The sequence below is a fragment of the Scyliorhinus canicula genome, chromosome 23, assembly GCF_902713615.1.
Source record: "Scyliorhinus canicula chromosome 23, sScyCan1.1, whole genome shotgun sequence".
Lineage (NCBI taxonomy): Eukaryota > Metazoa > Chordata > Chondrichthyes > Carcharhiniformes > Scyliorhinidae > Scyliorhinus > Scyliorhinus canicula.
In genome coordinates, this window is record NC_052168.1 from 8,459,514 (window position 1) to 8,481,580 (window position 22,067).

The 22,067-nt window shown below is 56.7% G+C and overlaps 1 protein-coding gene across 2 annotated transcripts in view; it reads right to left on the bottom strand.

Moving 5' to 3' along the window:
- Positions 1–3,719: 3,719 nt before the first annotated feature.
- Positions 3,720–22,067, bottom strand: part of LOC119956593 (DNA ligase 1-like) — an 81,795-nt gene continuing 63,447 nt past the window's right edge. For both annotated transcript variants that reach the window (XM_038783924.1, XM_038783923.1), the window contains exons 4-7: positions 16,243–16,540; positions 9,473–9,681; positions 7,737–7,762; positions 3,720–4,426 (exon numbers count right to left, since the gene is read on the bottom strand). In XM_038783924.1, coding sequence (XP_038639852.1) covers positions 3,876–4,426; positions 7,737–7,762; positions 9,473–9,681; positions 16,243–16,540 — 1,084 coding nt within the window. In that variant the 3' untranslated portion in view covers positions 3,720–3,875. The remainder of the gene's footprint in view (positions 4,427–7,736; positions 7,763–9,472; positions 9,682–16,242; positions 16,541–22,067) is intronic.

The window sequence follows — 22,067 nt, forward strand, 5'->3', positions numbered from 1 at the left end:
GGAGGGGTTGTTGGGTTACGGGTACAGGGTGGATACGTGGGTTTGAGTAGGGTGATCATTGCTCGGCACAACATCGAGGGCCGAAGGGCCTGTTCTGTGCTGTACTGTTCGATGTTCTATATTCTAGATCTTCAGGCTTAGAGACGGCATGGTCAGAGTGATTAAAATGCAGGAAAGCGAGGGCGGCACAGTGGTTAGCACTGCTGCCTCACGGCGCCGAGGTCCCAGGTTTGATCCCGGCCCCGGGTCACTGTCCGTGTGGAGTTTGCACATTCTCCCCGTGTCTGCGTGGGTCTCACCCCCACAACTCAAAAAGGTGCGCAGTCTTGGTGGATTGGCCACTCTAAATTGCCCCTTAATTGGGACAAAAAGGAACGTATAGAAAAGCATTCATTCGGACAAGCCTGGCTCTAGAAGATACAGTGAGGTTTGGGAGTTTGGGCTACTTTGCAAGTTTTAAAAACTGTCTTTTCTTGCAGTGCAAGGTCCGTCAGTGAGCACCAGCTCTTGCATGACCAGTCGCGCTCAACGCATGACCGACAGCGGAGAGGATGGATCCAGGCGCTGCTGGGCAAGCTGCACCCCAACACGGCTCTCTTTCGCACCCCGACAACGAAGGGTCCCGCCTCGTACTCAGGGGGAAGGAGGCAAGTCTCAAGCGGGCAAGGGTTTCAGTGGAGCGCCCAAAGGGCGGGAGGAGACCCGTCGCTCCCGGGAGATGGGCCGCTGCCCTTGCCAATGCCCACCCGCCCAAACGTCAGTTCAGCACCGTGGACAGCGCAGCATCACCTCGGGAGCACTGGCAGCGATTCCGCACCGGCCGCTCATGGCAACAGAACCCAGAAACTGAGCTTAAAACCGCGGGAATTGTGAGAGTTCGAGGAACGGTGCTGGAGTTATTACACTGGAGCAGTGTAACTTTGTTAAACTTTCACTTCACTGGGGACTTTCCATGAAAAATTAACCAAATATCTTTTGGCTTGCAGGGTATGAGTGTGTTTAATATTCAACACCAGAATTTTATACCCCCCCCCCCCCCATACCTCTACACCCCCACACACACACACACCAGCCCCCTCCTGTTTCCCTAATTGCCCTGAGGTGTCTCTGAGCCATCTCCATGGCGTGTTCAGCCCCATTGGAGGGCAACTAACACCCAACTGTGGGAATGGAGTCACAGGGTATGCCCCAATTGGGTGAGAGCAGCAGATTTCCTTCCCAAACGACTGTTTAACGAACCAGTTGGGATTTTCTGCCGGTACTCATGCTTGGAGGTGGGGACATAACAAATAGGAACTGGACAAGGTCACGCCGCCCTTCCAGCCAATTCCACCATTCAGGTCCAAGGGGGCGGGGATTTACCGTCTGTTCAGGCTGGCTGGATATTCCGACATTCTGGACCCGCCGACGGAGCCCGTGTTCCCTGGCGCCGAGGGGTGCAATCAACGGGGAATCGAGGTGATGGCGGTGATACCCCGCTGGATGTCTGCCTTCGCCACCGAGAAACGCAGAAGGCGGATTGCCCAGTAAATCCCGCCCAAGAAACTGCATCTCAACTCTACCCACCTACCGTTTCCCCTCCATACCCTTCCCTCATTGAAAGCTGGCAATCTCAGATTCCCCCCCCCCCCACCCCCCCCTCAATACCCTCAACCTTTTGTGGGTGCGACTCGACCAGATTTCCCCTCCTGTCCGGTGATTTTCCTCACTCAATGGTGAGTGCAGTGTTGAAAGAAAGGGAAGTGAGGAAGGGGTTAAGCTCAGCTGTGGTGCCTCTCCCCCCCCCCCCCCCCCTCCGCCCCCCCCCCCCCCCCCCCCCAACACTCTCTCTGTGGCGTGGATGCTCGCTGGGCTCCCTCACCCTGGCGCCGTCAGTGACCAAGGCACTAGGCACGGAGCTTCGGGGGTGAAGCAAAGGGAGGAAGTCCCGGTGACCATTCAGACGTGGACACTTAACCCAACCTCACCACCTCTCACATCCCCGGGACGTCCGGAAGCGCTTCGCGACCAATGAGGCGCTTCTTCATAGAACATACAGTGCAGAAGGAGGCAATTCGGCCCATCGAGTCTGCGACCCACATTAAGCCCTCACTTCCACCCTATCTCCGTAACCCAATAACCCCTCCTAACCTTTTTGGACACTAAGGGCAATTTATCATGGCCAATCCACCTAACCTGCACGTCTTTGGGCTGCGGGAGGAAACCAGAGCACCCGGAGGAAACCCACGCCGACACTGGGAGAGCGTGCAGACTCCGCACGGACGGTGACCCAGCGGGGAATCGAACCAGGGACCCTGGTGCTGCGAAGCCACAGTGCTAGGCACTTGTGCTACCGTGCTGCCCACTGCCGCAATGTAGGAAAAGGCGACAGCCAAATCTGTACACAGCAAGATCCCATCAACACGGTTACCACCCAGATTGTCTGTTCCTACAGCCATGTTGGTTGGGATATGCCGGGGTACTCAGGGAGGACCTCCCCCCTTGCTCTTCCCTGAAATGGTGGGTGGGGATCGAGGGATCTTTTGTGCCTACCTGTGAGGGGGGGGGGGGGGGTGGTGCATTGGGACCTAGGCGTAGTGTCGCATCAGTAGCACCCAGAAGACAGCACTTGAGGTGCTGCTTGGCCTCCTTCTCCTGATCAGAGGATGAGACAGGGTGGACAGTGAGAGCCTTTTTCCTTGGATGGTGATGTCCAGCACGAGGGGACATAGCTTTAAATTGAGGGGAGATAGATACAGGACAGATGTCAGAGGTAGGCTCTTTACTCAGGGGGTAGTAGGGGCGTGGAATGCCCTGCCTGCAACAGTAGTGGACTCGCCGACATTGAGGGCATTCAAATGGTCATTGGATAGACACATGGACGATAAGGGAATAGTGGAGATGGGTTTTAGAGGGGTTTCACAGGTCGGTGCAACATCGAGGGCCGAAGGGCCTGTACTGCGCTGTAATGTTCTATTGTTCCATTGTTCACTTAGACCCAAAGTGAGACTGACTACTTTCCAGAAAGTAAGAAGACCGACAGCACCAGGTTAAAGTCCCAACAGGTTTGTTTCAGACACGAGCTTTCGGAGCGCAGCTCCTTCCTCAGGTGAATGAAGGAGCGGCGCTCCGAAAGCTCGTGTTTGAAACAAACCTGTTGGACTTTAACCTGGTGTTGTAAGACTTCTCACTGTGCCCACCCCCCCCCCCCCCCCACCCCCAGTCCAACGCCGGCATCTCCACGTCATACTTTCCAGAAAGCCAAGGGAGAACGTTGTGGGGGCAGGGGGAGAGGGAGGGACAAGCCAACGTGGGACATCCGAGGGCCTCTGAAAAGTTTGCCTAAATGCCAAGCAGGGTGCAGGGGCGGTGGGGGGGGGGGGGGTCCGTGCCGTTTTTGCCACAGGTGGGCCTTCCGAACCGTGCATGAGAATGAAACAAAAAAAAGTAGGACTTGAAAGATACTTTTTTTTTAATCTAAAGTTTTTGTTTTCACCAATTGCTCGCAAGGCAGGAAGTGACACAACAAAACAATTTGACCACCCGCAGAGCAGTTGGAATGGGAAAGCCGCACAGAAAACTACTCTGGGGTCCACAGGGGGAAACTAATGTAAAACTTTGTACCCACAGAATGGGTGAACTCTGAACTTAAGCCTCAAGGAAGCATTTTTTTTTGGCGGGGGGGGGGGTTGGGGGTGGGGGGAGGGAGTTTGACCTTCGAGCCTTTGTCAAACCCAAAATAAACTGCAAGGAAGTATTTTATTCCCGGTTAACGTGGGCACATTAGATCCATTCTAATACATTTAGACACCTGTCATAGCTCCTGCTTCTGGGTTTCCATTGGTAAACCCTTTCTCTATCCTGGTTCTCAACTCCCGCACTGCGCCATCCACATCTCATTCATCCACTTTCTCTTTGGACCTGGTAGAAGCTGGTTTGCCGGGTTTCTTTTTCTCTTTCTGCCTCTTCTCTTTCTCCTGCCCCTTTCCCTTCTTCCTGTCCTCCAAATCGCGTCGTTTCTTCTCCTCCTTCTCGCGCTGCTTGGCCTCCTTCTCCTGCTGCCTCTTCTCCTTCTCCTTGCCCTTGGCGTCCTCGCTCCCCGTGGGCTTGCCGCGGTCCCTCTGCTGCTGCCTCTTCTCCTCCTTCTCCCGCTGCTTCTCCGCTTTCTCCTTCTCCTTCTCCTCCTTGTCCCGCTGCTTCTTCTTCTCCTTGTCCCCCTTGTCCTCCTTACCCGGGGGCTTGTCTTTCTGCTTCGACTTGCCCCCGTTGTCCTTTGGTTTCCTGCCCCCCTTCTCCTCCCTCTCGCCCTTCGGCCGTGCGTCGTGGTTTTGGGGGGAGGGCGGGGGCGGGGGCGGAGGGGCCGACTTGCCTTTGTGACCGTCCTGGTGTTTGTCCGCCAGCTTCTCTTTCGATCCCTTGTTGAAGAAGTTGAAACCTATTGACTTTCCTGCCAATTGAAAGGAAAATTAGCGCTCAAGAACTCTTCAACCTGGCATTTACACATGGCAGTTCAGAATGGTGACATTAATAAAGGGTTTATTTAGTGATCTTATTCTAATCTGTCACTGGTACCGTGCAGGAGGCCATTCGGCCCGTCCTCTCTGTGCTGGCCCTCCAAATGAACAATTCACCCATTGCCACTGCTTCTTCCCCATAACCCCTGCACATTCTTCCTTTTCAAATAATGATCCCATTCCCTCCTGAAGACCTCGATTCGTCCCACACCGCCTCCCCCACACTCTCGGGCATCGATTTCCGGACCCTAACCACTCGGCGGCCTGAGAGAATCTCTCCTCGTGTCTCATAGAATCTACAGTGCAGAAGAAGGACATTCAGCCCATCGAGTCTGCACTATCCCTTGGAAATAGCATCCCACTTAAGCCCACACCCGTAACTCAGTAACCCCCACCTAATCTTTTTGGACACTAAGGGGCAATTTATCACGGCCAATCCACCTAACCTGCACATCTTTGGACAGTGGGAGGAAACCGGAGCACCCGGAGACTGCAGACTCCGCACAGACAGCGACCCAGCGGGGAATCGAACCTGGGACCCTGGAGCTGTGAAGCAACTGTGCTAAACGCTATGCTTCCCCTAACAGTCTCTGTTGCTTCTTTCGCCAATTACCTCAAATCTGGGTCCCCCTCAATCCTTCCGCCAATGGGAACAGTTTCTCCCTATCCGTTCTGTTCAGACCCCCTCGTTACCTTGAACATCTCGATCAAATCGAACATTAGTAATTATATTCTATGGAGAATTGTGTGTGTGGGTGGGTGGGGAGGGGGTGGAGACAGGTTGGCCATGATCTCAGTAAATAATGGACCAGGCGGGAAGGGCCGAATGACCTCCCTCCTGTTCCTATCTCTTGTGGTCCTATGATGCCATGATCCAAACCCAGGTTAGACTGACAAGGCGAACGACTCTCTGTTGTCTGATTATTTTTTATAACGATGGAATCTCGGTTCAGGATTACAACCACGTTTGGTGAAAGGCCAACGGGCAGGTGGTTGAGTGACGGAACAGCGGCATCTAAGGTTGGAAGGAGAAACAAATACTGGGCGGGAGAGCCCCATAGTCTGGTAGCTTCTCCCGACCCCCTTCATAGCAACGTGGCCTGTAGATGGCGGGAGATACTCGAAGGCCGGTGTGTAACTAGATATGGCAATCTGAGTCCTGGCCACAATGGACAGGACCCAGTCTCACACAGCCACTTAACCATGCTGACGTGAAGTGAAATGAAAATGCAATGAAAATGGCTCATTGCCACAAGTAGGCTTCAAATGAAGTTACTGTGAAAAGCCCCTAGTCGCCGCATTCCGGCGCCTGTTCGGGGAAGCTGGTACGGGAATTGAACCGTGCTGCTGCCCTGCTTTCAAAGCCAGCGATTTAGCCCTGTGCTAAACCAGCCCCTGCGTCCGATGTAACCAGGTTCCGTTATCTACCAACTTACCCAGGGAGCCCCCGGCTGGGCGCCGTCTAGATCGGATCCACAGCAAACATGGGCCCAGGTGCAATGGCACATCCCCCAGGCCACTGGAGGCCCCTGGGTGGTTAGGAATAGGGGTAGGGTGGCACCCTGGCTCTTCCCTGGCACCTTGGCACCTCCACCCTGGCATTGCCAAGGTGCCTGGGTGGCATTGTCAGACTGGCAGCTGCATTGCCAAAGTGGCAGTGCCATCGGTCATGGCCTGAGGAGAGGGCCATGCTCAGGAAAGGAGGGATGAGGGGAGGTATGAAGAGTGGGGGGTGAAGAGCGGCTATATGAAAGTGCCTCTGGAATTTTGGGGGGGTCGTGAAGGATGGAGGTCCTGGAAGGAGGGGGTGGCAAAAGGGGGCATGGGGAGGACTGAAAAGGGGGTCCGTCAACAACCCTAAAGCGGAGTGTCCCCACTTGGGGTTGGGGGGAGTGGGATAATGCACATGCGTGTGGGGGGTGACACTGCCCATGGATGGGGGTTGTGGGGGACCCTGTAGCTCATGTAGAGAACAGGGCACCCTTTCAAAATGATGGCCGGGTCTCTGAGGAGCCGGTTAGGCCATCGAGCCCAGCTCCCCAGTGACGAGAAAGATACTGAGGGCAGGATTTACCCCCCACGTGTTTTTCGTCGGCAGGGGAGGCGGCCGCCAGCGGGATTTACCGGCCCCGCTATTGTCAACGGTTATCCCACATCCGGTGCCGGATGAGAGGAACTTTCCGCCAATGAAAAACAGGAAAGCTTGGAGTCAGTTGTTGCCACAACCTTGAACTCCCAATTGAGCCCGTGTTGAGCTTCCAACGCACACACACACACACACACTCCATCACTAAGATGCCGTGACCTCGCTCAGCTCCACTCCTACCTCGGCTGATCTGCTGCCGAAGCCCTCGCCCTTGCCTTTGCTACCTCGAGACCCGAAAGCTGCCACGCACTCCAGGCTGACCTCCCACATTCGCAACTATGGGATGGTGCGCACCACCACGAGCGAGCTCGTTAAGTCGCTAATTAATGACCATGTAAGTGCCTCATTTCTCTCTCCCCCACCCCCCTCCCCCCACACTATTTTACCCACATCAGGGGGTGTCCCATGTCAAGTGGGTTGACAGGCAGCGTTAGATGCCCAGGCCAATGTCAGGCAATGGCAGAAGGTGGCGGTAACTTCTTTTGGTCCCATCCCCATCGGAGAAACAGTCCACCCACCCTCTCCAGCCTCCTCTCCCTCCACTTTATATGCCCCCCCCCACCACCCCACCCCGTGACCCTCACCTGTCCTCTCACATCCACCCTCTAATCCCTTACTTCTCTGACTGTGGCCTTTCAGCCAGGCCTTGCTGACACCCTGAGCTTCCACTAGCTCCTCTTCCTCGGGCACTGCAGAGCTCGGGGTCTCTCCACAGATTGGTGGGAGGGGGGGGGGGGGGGAGGGTGGTGGTGGGAGGGGGGAGGGGAGAGAGTGGCGGTGGGGGGGGGGTGGGGGAATACACGTGAGGGTGAAAGCCTCACTCTTGGCCAATAAACCCTCCGACGAGCATGAAGGGATGCAGGGCCCCGCCGACTCTCCCAGCCGCCCTGCCCCCTGTGAAATCCCGCCCATGCTTCCAGAGGAGCAACAGTGGGAGAATCTAGGCCTTCTCCTCACTGAAACGCCAACGCTCACCCACCAACCCCACCCCCACCGCCACGACCCCCTCAAGATCCCCCCCTATCCTCTTTGATAACCATTTCTATGTTACCCAAACAAGATGATCTTGTTCCAAACCTGTCAATCAGATACCATACCTCGATTTTTCTTCTCTTTCTTTGGCCTGTGGGTGAAAGCAGAGGGTTTGAGGTGAATCAGTAACAGTAAACTCTAACCTATCGATCCCGACGAACGACTGCACGACCTGAAGGGCAATAAAGGAAACGCCAAGCAGTATGGGATTAAACGTAAGGACTAACAGCCAGGTAAGTTGGCCTACATATGAGCATGCAAGTTAGGAACAGGGGGAGGCCATTCGGCCCCTCAAGCCTGTAACCTTACTCAATAAGGCCATGGCTGATCTGATTGTAACCTCGACCCCACGATCCTGCTGACCCCCCCGAAAACCTTTCACCCCCCCCTCCCCCACCTTGTTAATCAAGAATCTATCCGGCTCTGCCTTCAAAATAGTCAAAGAATCTGCACCCACCTCCTTTTGAGGAGAGTTCCAGAGATGCAATGACCCCGACGTCGGCTTCCCCATACTCCGCCGCCATTTTTCGGAAGCCCGAGGTGGGGGTCGCCGCCACGCCGGTGGGGGGCCGTTGACAGCGGGCGCCGATTCTCCGGGCCCCCGATGGGCCGAGTGGCCGTCGAGTTTGGCCGGCGTGAGGTAAGTGTGCGGGGGAGGTGGGGGGGGGGCGGCATCCTGGAGGTTGGGGGGGGGGGGGAATCCGACCCTGGGGGGCACCTCCACAGCGGCCTGACCCGTGATTGGGGCCTAGCGATCGGCGGGCGGACTGGTTCCGTGGGGGCCTTCTTTGCTGCGCGCCGGGCCCCTGTCGGGCTACGCCATATTACCCGGGGGGGGGGGCCGGCGTGGAGAAGGGAAACCCCGCGCATGCGCTGAAATACGCGGGCCATTCCGAGGAGCTCCGGGGAACCACTCCGGCGGCAACCTAGCCCCCGAGAAAGGGGAGAATTCCTCACTTTCGGGGGCCGTTGATGCCGGAGTCGGCGCCGGGTTCCACGCCGGCGTGCGGACAGAACCCCATTATTAGAGAATCCCGCCCCTTATTTATAAACTGGGGGGAACTGGTTTAGCTCAGTGGGCTAGACAGCTGGTTGGTGATGCCGAACAGGGCCATCAGCACTGAGTTCCATTCTTGTACTGACTAAGGTTGTTCATACGGACAGAGAAAATAGGAGGAGGCCCTTTGAGCCTGATCATGGCTGATCATCGAGTTCAAAACATCTCGATTCCTATACTCAAATCCTCTGGCTATGAAGCCCAGCATACCATTTGCCTGACCCTAGCCCTGCATTGGAAAAAAATGAATTGGGTACTCTAAATTTTTTTTTTAAAAAATCAATCCCTTTAGCGTCCAAAGATTAGGTGGGGTTAGGGCGAGTGAGTTAGCCTGGGTAGGGTGTTCTTGCGAGGGGTCGGTGCAGATTTGATGGGCCGAATGGCCTCCTTCTGCACTGTAGAGATTCTATGCTATGCTATGACCTGCTGCACTGTTCACCGAGGACATGTCCTCAACACTTCCTGGATCTTGTGCACACCCACTCGCGAGGGATTCAGTGCATTTGAGAAAGACAGCATCGCCGGCAGTGCAGCAGCCCCTCAGCAGATACACAGCAGGAGTCTCGAGGGCTGGACTGTGTCGTGCCTGAGTCGCTGGAGTGGGCCTTGAACCCACCAGAGTGGGACACAAGAGTGGCGCCCGCTCCCAAACACCACCCCAACCTCCCCACCAACACCCCCCCCCCCCCAACCCTCCCACCCCGCCGCCTCGCACCCTCCAGGTTTATGGACAGGAATACCCACGGCTCGACAGGAGGCCAGGGCTCTTGGTCACCGTCGAACTCGGGAATGCTCTCGTCGTCGCTCCCCTCCTTTCTCAGCTGGCTGCAGTCGGTCTTTTCAGGCTTGGCGTTTTTGTCGCTTTTGTCGCTCTTCTTGCTCTTTTTACTGTCCTTACTCTGCTTGCTCTTCTTGCTGCTCGCCCGACTGGCCTCGTAGTATTCCCTCATGCCCTGACGCAGGTAGAGACAAAAAGAGAGACGGGCGCATCAGTCTGCCGCGACCAAGGGGAAAATACAGCAAGCGGATACTCCTGCGTAACTCAGCGGCAAAGCGGGCGTCGGGGGGTGGGTGTGGGCACGCAGTTGGCTCGGTGGCCAGCATGTGAACGGCAACAGCGCTCGTTCGATTCCCGTTCCGGATGAGACTTGGGACCACCCCCTCGCCCTGACCACCACCACCGTGTCTGCGTGGGTTTCCTCCGGGCGCTCCGGTTTCCTCCCGCAAGTCCCGAAAGACGTGCTTGTTGGGTGGATTGGACATTCTGAATTCTCCCTCCGTGTACCCGAACAGGTGCCAGAGTGTGGCAACTAGGGGATTTTCACAAGAACTTCATTGCAGTGTTAATGTAAGCCGACTTGTGACAGTAATAAAGATTATTATTGAATGAAAACTGAAAATACTGGCCCCAGGGCAGCAGTGACGGTGTTTAACAAGACCTTTCCAAAGATGTGCTCAGGTGGATTGGCCATGATCAGTGCAGGGGGTTACGGGGATAGGGGAGGGGGGGTGGGGAGATGGCCTAGACGTAGGGTGCTCTTTGGGAGGGTCGGTGCAGACTCGATGGGCCGAATGGCCTCCTCCTGCATCGTGGGGGGTTCTGTCCCCTGAAGAAGCTGGGACTGCCCTCCGTCAAATAGAACCAGGGGATTAAATAGAGATGCTCTGGGAGGGTATTTTCAAGAGTAATTCGAGGGGGATGTCACAAGGTGCTTCACAGCCAATGGAAGACAGCGCGGCATCTCCGACAGTGCGGCATCTCCGACAGAGCGGCACCTCCGACAGAGCGGCACCTCCGACAGTGCGGCACCTCCGACAGTGCGGCACCTCCGACAGTGCGGCACCTCCGACAGTGCGGCACCTCCGACAGTGCGGCATCTCCGACAGTGCGGCATCCCCGACAGTGCGGCACCTCCGACAGTGTGGCTCCTCCGACAGTGCGGCTCCTCCGACAAAGCGGCACCTCCGACAGCGCGGCATCTCCGACAGTGCGGCATCCCCGACAGTGCGGCACCTCCGACAGTGTGGCTCCTCCGACAGTGCGGCTCCTCCGACAAAGCGGCACCTCCGACAGCGCGGCATCTCCGACAGCGCGGCACCCCCGACAGTGCGGCACCTCCGACAGTGCGGCACCTCCGACAAAGCGGCACCTCCGACAGTGCGGCACCTCCGACAAAGCGGCACCTCCGACAGTGCGGCACCTCCGACAGTGCGGCACCTCCGACAGTGCGGCACCTCCGACAGTGCGGCACCTCCGACAGCGCGGCACCTCCGACAGTGCGGCTCCTCCGACAGTGCGGCACCTCCGACAGTGCGGCACCTCCGACAGCGCGGCACCTCCGACAGTGCGGCACCTCCGACAGTGCGGCACCTCCCACAGAGCGGCACCTCCGACAGTGCGGCACCTCCGACAAAGCGGCACCTCCGACAGTGCGGCACCTCCGACAGTGCGGCACCTCCGACAGTGCGGCACCTCCGACAGTGCGGCACCTCCGACAGCGCGGCACCTCCGACAGTGCGGCTCCTCCGACAGTGCGGCACCTCCGACAGTGCGGCACCTCCGACAGTGCGGCACCTCCGACAGCGCGGCACCTCCGACAGTGCGGCACCTCCGACAGTGCGGCACCTCCCACAGAGCGGCATCTCTGACAGTGCGGCACCTCCGACAGTGCGGCACCTCCGACAGTGCGGCACCTCCGACAGTGCGGCACCTCCGACAGCGCGGCTCCTCCGACAGTGCGGCTCCTCCGACAGTGCGGCACCTCCGACAGCGCGGCATCTCTGACAGTGCGGCACCTCCGACAGTGCGGCTCCTCCGACAGTGCGGCACCTCCGACAGTGCGGCTCCTCCGACAGTGCGGCTCCTCCGACAGTGCGGCTCCCCCGACAGTGCGGCACCTCCGACAGTGCGGCATCTCCGACAGTGCGGCTCCTCCGACAGTGCGGCACCTCCGACAAAGCGGCACCTCCGACAGTGCGGCACCTCCGACAGTGCGGCACCTCCCACAGAGCGGCATCTCTGACAGTGCGGCACCTCCGACAGTGCGGCACCTCCGACAGTGCGGCTCCTCCGACAGTGCGGCACCTCCGACAGCGCGGCATCTCTGACAGTGCGGCACCTCCGACAGTGCGGCACCTCCCACAGAGCGGCATCTCTGACAGTGCGACACCTCCGACAGTGCGGCTCCTCCGACAGTGCGGCACCTCCGACAGTGCGGCTCCCCCGACAGTGCGGCTCCTCCGACAGTGCGGCACCTCCGACAGTGCGGCACCTCCGACAGTGCGGCTCCTCCGACAGTGCGGCATCTCCGACAGCGCGGCACCTCCGACAGAGCGGCACCTCCTACAGTGCGGCACCTCCGACAGTGCGGCACCTCCGACAGTGCGGCACCTCCGACAGCGCGGCACCTCCGACAGAGCGGCACCCCTGACAGTGCGGCACCCCTGACAGTGCGGCACCTCCGACAGTGCGGCACCTCCGACAGTGCGGCACCTCCGACAGTGCGGCTCCTCCGACAGTGAGGCATCCCCGACAGTGCGGCTCCTCCGACAGTGCAGCACCTCCGACAGTGCGGCTCCTCCGACAGTGCGGTACCTCCGACAGTGCGGCTCCTCCGACAGTGCGGCACCTCCGACAGTGCGGCTCCTCTGACAGTGAGGCATCCCCGACAGCGCGGCACCCCCGACAGTGCGGCACCTCCGACAGTGCGGCACCTCCGACAGTGCGGCACCCCCGACAGTGCGGCACCTCCGACAGCGCGGCATCTCCGACAGAGCGGCACCTCCGACAGTGCGGCTCCTCCGACAGTGCGGCATCTCCGACAGTGCGGCACCTCCGACAGAGCGGCACCTCCGACAGTGCGGCATCTCCGACAGTGCGGCATCTCCGACAGTGCGGCATCTCCGACAGAGCGGCACCTCCGACAGTGCGGCTCCTCCGACAGTGCGGCATCTCCGACAGAGCGGCACCCCCGACAGAGCGGCACCCCCGACAGTGCGGCACCTCCGACAGTGAGGCATCCCCGACAGCACGGCACCTCCAACAGTGCGGCTCCTCCGACAGTGCGGCACCTCCGACAGTGAGGCACCCCCGACAGTGCGGCACCTCCGACAGCGCGGCATCCCCGACAGCGCGGCTCCTCCGACAGTGCGGCACCTCCGACAGAGCGGCACCTCCGACAGTGCGGCACCTCCGACAGCGCGGCACCTCCGACAGCGCGGCACCTCCGACAAAGCGGCACCTCCGACAGTGCGGCACCTCCGACAGTGCGGCACCTCCCACAGAGCGGCATCTCCGACAGTGCGGCACCTCCGACAGTGCGGCACCTCCCACAGAGCGGCATCTCTGACAGTGCGGCACCTCCGACAGTGCGGCTCCTCCGACAGTGCGGCACCTCCGACAGTGCGGCACCCCCGACAGTGCGGCACCCCCGACAGTGCGGCATCTCCGACACAGCGGCACCCACCACAATGCGTCACCTCCGACAGAGCGGCATCTCCGACAGTGCGGCACCTCCGACAGTGCGGCACCTCCCACAGAGCGGCATCTCCGACAGCGCGGCATCTCCGACAGAGCGGCACCTCCGACAGTGCGGCACCTCCGACAGTGCGGCACCTCCGACAGTGCGGCACCTCCGACAGTGCGGCTCCTCCGACAGTGAGGCATCCCCGACAGTGCGGCTCCTCCGACAGTGCGGCACCTCCGACAGTGCGGCTCCTCCGACAGTGCGGTACCTCCGACAGTGCGGCTCCTCCGACAGTGCGGCACCTCCGACAGTGCGGCTCCTCTGACAGTGAGGCATCCCCGACAGCGCGGCACCCCCGACAGTGCGGCACGACACAGTGCGGCACTCTCCGACAGTGCGGCACCCCGACAGTGCGGCACCTCCGCAGCGCGGCTCTCCGACAGGCGGCACTCCGCTCCGGCACCCGACAGTGCGGCTCCTCCGACAGTGCGGCATCTCCGACAGTGCGGCACCTCCGACAGAGCGGCACCTCCGACAGTGCGGCATCTCCGACAGAGCGGCACCTCCGACAGTGCGGCTCCTCCGACAGTGCGGCATCTCCGACAGAGCGGCACCCCCGACAGAGCGGCACCCCCGACAGTGCGGCACCTCCGACAGTGAGGCATCCCCGACAGCACGGCACCTCCAACAGTGCGCTCCTCCGACAGTGCGGCACCTCCGACAGTGAGGCACCCCCGACAGTGCTGGCACCTCCGACAGCGCGGCATCCCCGACAGCGCGGCTCCTCCGACAGTGCGGCACCTCCGACAGAGCGGCACCTCCGACAGTGCGGCACCTCCGACAGCGCGGCACCTCCGACAGCGCGGCACCTCCGACAAAGCGGCACCTCCGACAGTGCGGCACCTCCGACAGTGCGGCACCTCCCACAGAGCGGCATCTCCGACAGTGCGGCACCTCCGACAGTGCGGCACCTCCCACAGAGCGGCACCTCTGACAGTGCGGCACCTCCGACAGTGCGGCTCCTCCGACAGTGCGGCACCTCCGACAGTGCGGCTCCCCCGACAGTGCGGCACCCCCGACAGTGCGGCATCTCCGACAAAGCGGCACCCACCACAATGCGTCACCTCCGACAGAGCGGCATCTCCGACAGTGCGGCACCTCCGACAGTGCGGCACCTCCCACAGAGCGGCATCTCCGACAGCGCGGCATCTCCGACAGAGCGGCACCTCCGACAGAGCGGCACCTCCGACAGTGCGGCACCTCCGACAGCGCGGCATCTCCGACAGCGCGGCACCCCCGACAGTGCGGCACCCCTGACAGTGCGGCACCTCCGACAGCGCGGCTCCTCCGACAGTGCGGCATCTCCGACAGAGCGGCACCTCCGACAGTGCGGCATCTCCGACAGAGCGGCACCCCTGACAGTGCGGCATCTCCGACAGAGCGGCTCCTCCGACAGTGCGGCACCTCCGACAGTGCGGCACCTCCGACAGTGCGGCATCTCCGACAGCGCGGCACCCCTGACAGTGCGGCATCTCCGACAGCGCGGCTCCTCCGACAGCGCGGCATCTCCAACAGCGCGGCATCTCCGACAGTGCGGCACCTCCGACAGTGCGGCACCTCCGACAGTGCGGCACCTCCGACAGTGCGGCACCTCCGACAGTGCGGCACCTCCGACAGTGCGGCACCTCCGACAGTGCGGCACCTCCGACAGTGCGGCACCTCCGACAGTGAGGCACCTCTGACAGTGCGGCACCTCCGACAGTGCGGCACCACCGACAGCGCGGAACCGTCCCATTATTGCTTTGGGCCAAACTACTTAAAGGGAGGGGAGAGCGGAAGGGTAGATTGGAAGCAGAAAGAGGAAGAGGGTGGTGGGTAGGGGAGAGGAGGGGAAGATAGGGGAAGGGAAAGGAAAATGGGGAGAGGGAATGGAAAATGGGGAGAGGGAATGGAAAAAAGGGGGAGAGGGAATGGGAGGGTAGGAGGGGCATTGTTGAGAGAGCAGAAGATGGGGAAGGAGTGGAAGTGGAGCAGGTTGACCTGGAGAGATACGGAATGGATCGGATAAGGGGAATGGCGAGTGGGAAGGGACAGATTGAATGGTACCCAAGAGACGGGGAAAGGGTCAGAGGAAAGTCAGCATTGAAATGGAACTCCCTGTTAAATGGTTACCCAATTGAGTCATGAACCTGCCTGGAGACAATGTAGACATAAGGCAAAGGGCCTCAATTGGCCTGTTTCTCTCCCGGTAAAGTGTTTAAAGCAGCAGTTTCAATGACAATCAAGTATTAATAGCGAATGGAGGAGGAACAGATTACAGACGATTGGGAAGGTCCATGAGATATACATGTGTTAATGTATAGCCAGGGGCAGACTGCCGAATACACTGAAGGCATAATCAAAGAAAAACAAAGGTAAAATTGACCAGTCCCTGAGGAGCCAGGAGAGACGGTTACCACTTCGCAGTCTCAGAGAATAGAGAGGCCAGTTTCCAGCCACCAAACGGAAAGCCACGTTTACCGCAAATACGTTTCTGAGTGCTAGAGCCAAGGCAGTGCAGAAAACCTTTGTAACAGCAGTTCGCTGGACCAGAAAAAAGGCGGTCCCCAGATTCTGTTATGTGTGGTAACTATAGCTGGTTATTTAATTTGGATTTTGTTTGGGGAACAGGGAAGTCTTAAAGAGTTCAGGAATCATCGATATAGGGGTACACGGGGTACATTCTATAGAGTTGAACTGTTCACACCTCTTAACTGCATGAGAGAAGAGTTGTTCTGTTTATCTGTATTTGTCTTTACTTTAATAAATAGTCTTTAATATTGTCACATGACGACTTCTTCAAAACTATACACCCCCACGAATTGGTGTTTCAAGTTGGAATACCCTTGCAGGTAACATATGTGCGTCGTGACAATGGCAACTATCTCTCTTTGAAAGAGGCTCCGATGCCCTCTGTGTTCAAGGCACCGATGAGCAACAAGCCCCCCCCCCCCAACCGGCCCCTGCCCCCCCCCCCACCCGGTACACCCCAACCAGAGCCCCACGTACCGGCGACATCTCAGGTGGCTCCAGCTGCCAATCGGAGAGTGAGGCGATCGATGTCTCCAGGCTGCCCTGCTCCAGGATGCACTCAATCTCGGGCGTCACAGCCTCATAGCCGTACACATCCTCCGGGGTAGTGTGCAGGAGAGTCACCAGCTTCATCCAGCGCTCAAACACCTCGTTCTCGCAGTCAGGGTGGACGTACAGCTGCAGGTAGAAAGCCCGCCCGTTGGCCAGCTTCAGCCGTAGCCGCCGGTTGTAAACGTCGTGGATGGAAATGTTGACAAAACTCAGGGGAAAGAGCCTGAAAAACAATAACAGCCATAACGCGGCTTCGACATCAGCGATTCACACAAATCACACAATGACTCGGACGAAGGCACTGAAGGTACGGGGGGGGGGGGGGGGGGGGGGGGGGGGGGGGGGGACTAAACGTTCTGACGATGCTGAGATAGGTCGGGGAGTAAATTGTGAAGAGGACGTAAGGAGGAGATGGGTCAATTGAGGGGGCAAAATCTGGCAAATGGAGTAGAATGTGGGCAAATGTGTAATTGTCCATTTTGAAAGGAAGAATTAAAAAAGGAGGCTTATTATCTAAATTGAGGGAGATTGCAGAGCTCTAAGACGCAGAGGGATCCGAGTGTCCTAGTGAATGAATCACAAAAGGTTAGAATGCAGGTACAGGAAGTAATTAGGAAATCTAATATAATGTTATCGTGTATTGTGAGGGCAATTGGTCACAAACGTCGGGAGGTTATCCATAGAATATCTACAGAGCAGAAGGAAGCCATTTAGGCCATCGCGCCTGCATGAACCCTTCAAAAGAGCACCCTACCTCGGCCCATTTCTGCGCCCTATTCCCGCAACCCCGACGAACCTGCGCATCTTTTGGACACTAAGGGGCAATTTAGCATGGCCAATCCACCTAGCCTACACAGCTTTAGACTGTTATGCATCAACTGTACAGGGTACTGGAGCCCATCCTGACAGAGGCCTCCAGCTGGGGAGCTTCCTCTGGGCCTCGTAATGCAATTGGCTACTGTGATTATCCAATGAGGAGCCGCCATCGCAGTAGGATGTGACGTATAGGAGGGCATCGCCAGCTCTCTGTGGGAGAGAGAGAAGCACATTCTGCAGGTAAAGCCCCCACCCTCACGCTGGAGCGAGACCAAGTCAATCCACTTTAGGCTGCATTCCCTCAGGAAGAACAATGTATTCTGCTTTTCGATTAATGACCTTTCTTCCTCTGTGTCATGTTAAGCAGGAACAGATGAAGACAATGGCTTCGATTACAGAATCTCAGAGCCAAGGCTACGACCTCTTTCGGCGTCACAACCTAATACATTTTTTATAAGAATTAGGACTTTGTCAACGTAAAGCCAAATTCTCTAAGAATATAGAGGTTTCTTTAGACCCCAGAGGTTTTATCAATTGCTCCATTTATCATAATTAAGCATAACGACAATATCTAAAATTACTGATGTATATTATGAAACAGCAATAACTGAAATTAGGGTGTGTTACCTTATAAGAACACAGGAACACAGGAATTAGGAGCAGAAGTAGGCGATTCAGTCCTTCGAGGCTGCTCCGCCATTCAATCAGATCATGGCAGATCTCATCCTGGTCTCAAATCCACCTCCCTACCTGTTGCCCATATCCCTTTAACCTGTTCTTTTAATCAGAAATATATCTGTCTCCTTCTCGAACCCAATTTGGACTCCACCGCACTATGAGGCAGCGAGTTCGACAAATTCCCCACCCTCTACAAGAAGTAGTTCCTCCTCATCTCAGTTTAAAATTTTTTTTTAGAGTACCCAATTATTTTTTCCAATTAAGGGGCAATTTAACCTGGCCAATCCACCTACCCTGCACATCCTTGGGTTGTGGGGGCGAAACCCATGCAGACACGGGGAGAATGTGTAAACTCCTCACAGACAGTGACTCAGGGCCGGGATTCAAAACCAGGTCCTCAGTGTTGTAGGCAGCAATGCTAACCACTGCACCACCGTGCTGCCCTCATCTCAGTTTTAAATCTACCTCCTCATAACCAATATCCCTCTCCCCGGTCGTACCGCCTAGACCTGTAAAGACTTAATGACCTGCAAAGGCTCGTAATGAAAGTATCATCTTGCATCATTGACTTTGTCTACATATGTGTTTGTGGAACCCGCCTCTTCACTCACCTGGTGAAGGAGATATGCTCCGAAAGCTAGTGATTCCAAACAAACCTGTTGGACTTTAACCTGATGTTATCAGACTTCTTACTGTGCCCACCCCAGTCCAACGCCGGCATCTCCACATCGTCAATATCTGTAACCTCCCGTTCTAGACCTCCCCACATGGGGGAACATTTGGCCTATGTTTACTTTACCAATCCCTTTCAGTGGGCAGCACGGTGGCGTAGTGGTTAGCACTGCGGCCTCACGGCGCCAAGGTCCCGGGTTCAATCCCGGCTCTGGGTCACTGTCCGTGTGGAGTTTGCACATTCTCCCCGTGTCTGCGTGGGTTTCGCCCCCACAACCCAAAGGTGTGCAGGGTAGGTGGATTGGCCACTCTAAATTGCCCCTTGGAAAAAAATGAATTGGGTACTCAAAATTTTTTTTTAATCAATCCCTTTTAGTATTTTATACACCTCGATCGGATCCCCTCTTATCCTTCTGAACTCCAGTGAGTATGAAGCAAATTGTTTAATTCCTCCTCATACCCTTTAATCCCCGGGATCAATCTGGTGAACCTCTGCAACGCCATCACATCCTTCCTCATTCAATAGTTGGTGGTGCAGCAGGAAAAAGATAGTTCAGACGCAGGCACGACTTTCCTTTCTTTAATCAACGTGTTGGGAAGTAAGGGGTTTAATCGGAAGCAGAGCTCCTGAAATTATGTCTGATTCCCATGTGGGAACCGCATGACTTCCCAGATATTTGGCCCATCAACATCACTGCACAGCTCTCAGAGATCAGGGGCGGGATTCTCTGACCCCCTCCGCTGGGTGGGACAATCCCCGGGGGGGGGGGGGGGGGGTGGCGTGAAACCCGCCCCGCCGCCGGCTGCCGTATTCTCCAGCGCCGGTTTTCGGGCGGGGGCGGGGTTTACGCATCGCCGCTCGGGGGCCGTCGGCAGCGGCCCCCACCCAGCAACTCTCCAGGCCCCGATGGGCCGAGCGGCCGTCAGTTCCTGGCCAGTCCCGCCGGCGAGAAATGGAGATGGTCCCACACGGCAGGACCTGGCTGGTAGGCCTTCTAGTGGAGTCCTCGGGAGGGGGTACGGGGGGGGGATCCAGCCCCGTTGGGGGGGGGGGGGGAGCCCTCACGGTGGCCTGGCGCGCGATCGGGGCCCATCAACCTGCGGGCTGGTCTCCACGCCACGCCAGTCTCCATAGGGCTCCGCGTGGAGAAGACAGCCCCTTGCCCATGCGCAGAACCACGCCGGCCAGTCTGCGCATGGGACACCTCGTGGCGGCCCTTCGCCACCAGTTGGCACGGCGCCAACCCCTCTGGCGCCGGCCTAGCCCCCGGACGTGCGGAGGATTCCGCAACTTCCTGGTTGGCCCAACGCCAGAATACTTGGCGCCGGGCCATCTCGCCAATTGTGGGAGAATCCCGCCCAACTACTCTCATTGACCGAGTTCCCATACCTCTTTTAAAAAAAATTTCAGATGTATGATTGAGACCTTTCCTGCCACTGTTGCTGGCGGGCACATTCCATGCCCCAACAACACCTCAATTCACATCGGCAGTCACCTTACCGTCATGCTTTATTTGGCTGACAAGGGTATTGACTGCAGACAATCTGTTGTTGGAATGGGCCTAATTACAGGGACAAGGAAAGGTTTCCAAAATGCAGATTGGGGTCAAAGCATAAAAGCAAATTACTGCGGATGCTGGAATCTGAAACGAAAGAGAAATTGATGGAAAATCTCAGCAGGTCTGGCAGCATCTGGAAGGGAGAGAAAAGAGCTAACGTTTCGAGTCCTGATGACTCTTTGTCTTTGGGGTCTGGGTTGATGGGAATAAGCGATGGGGGAAGAAAAGCAACGTTACTTATTTAAATAGTCACAAATTAGTCTCAAGGGGGGCAGCACGGCAGCGCAGTGTTTAGCACAGCTGCCACACGGACGCCGGGGACCCGGGTTCGATCCCGGCCCTGGGTCACTGTCCGAGTGCAGTTTGCGCATTCCCCCCGTGCCTGCGTGGGTCTCGCCCCCCACCCCCCCCCCCACAACCCAAAGATGTGCAGGGTTGGGTGGATCGGCCACATTAACTTGCCCCTTAATTGGAAACAACTGAATTGGGTAATATATTTCAAATAAAAGAAATTAGCCGCAAGAGTAATATTTAGAACATAGAACACTTACAGCGCATGTACGGGCCCTTCGGCCCTCGATGTTGCGCCGACCCAGTGAAACCATCTGAAGCCTATCTGACCTACACTATTCCATTTTCATCCATATGTCTAGCCAGTGACCACTAAATGCCCTTAAATTTGGCGAGTCTACTACTGTTGCAGGCAGGGCGTTCCACACCCCTACTACTCTCTGAGTAAAGAAACTGCCTCTGACATCTGTCCTATATCTACCACCCCTCAATTTACAAAGGATAACACATTGGCAAGGTTGCGTGTCAGGTATCGGACACAACTGCAATGAACTAAAGCCACAATTGAATGCTAAAAATACACTGGGGAAAGAAAACTGGTCAGGTGTGTCATGGCAGTGTCCCTTTAAGAAAGGTTTGGTCTTATCACATGACTTGTAGCATGGCTTCAGTGATGTCGTTTGTGGGTGGAGCTGGGCTGTGGCTGTGAGATGAGAGGGGTTCCAGTTTCGGTGCTTTTGACTGCAGAAGGGAAAATAAGTTCCCCCTGTTTTCAGTTTAAAAGCTGTTCCAGTGAACTGAAGGCACATTGGGTGCGGCAAACTGCCTTGGGAACTTTAACAGATAGAGTTGCTTTCCGGGAGGAATTGTGAATCTGTTGGTTGGAGGCTGGATCTCAGGGAAAGGATCAATCCCATTTAAGTGAGATTACAGTGTGCTGGGTCATGCCCTTGAAAGGGGTTTTGGTTTATTGGATTTTGTTATTGAATTGGAACAGTTAAGGGGGATTCATTAAGAGTTATATACATATACATGAAGAGTCCTGTTGCTGTTGTGTTTTCTTTATGTTTGTAATTGATACCAATTCTTGCTGTGTTTCCATATCTATATGTGAACCTACATTCGTAGAGTAAACTTTGTTTTGAATAAAAGTACCTGGGAAGTCTGATGAATCAAACCCAAAGTGAAGGCTCTTCTCCTCATCCCAGCCAAATTCAACATAAAGGTTATAGGTCAGTGAACTTCATAATACACTTTGGAGTTTCTAAGCCCTGGCCCATAACAAGAGGCATTTGCATAGTAAAGCGTTGCAAGTTCTGTTAGTGGCCAGAAAAGCCACATAGGACCTTTGAAAGATTTTGCATGGTGGTTCGGATTCAGGAGTAGGGTATGGCTTAAAAGTTTATATCTTTTTCATTCATTTTCACCATTGACGATGGCACGGTGGTCGTTTGCTTTTGACATTGACTCATTGAATGTAAACGCATAAATGGCCTTAGCTTGGTTTGAGGCACAGAAGATCGGGCAGGCGGATGGGACCTGATAATGCCGTAGAAAATCCGAGGGGCGCCATGTGAGCCATTAGTTTAGCTGACTAATGGTTCTTTGTCTCGGGGCTAGTTTGAAATGCCTGGAGAAGGAGCTTGTGATACATGAAGGCCCGTTCATTAATATCGAGATAGGACAGGAAAAGTGAAGGCCATTCAGCCCCTTGCTCTTTTTGGCTGATCTGTA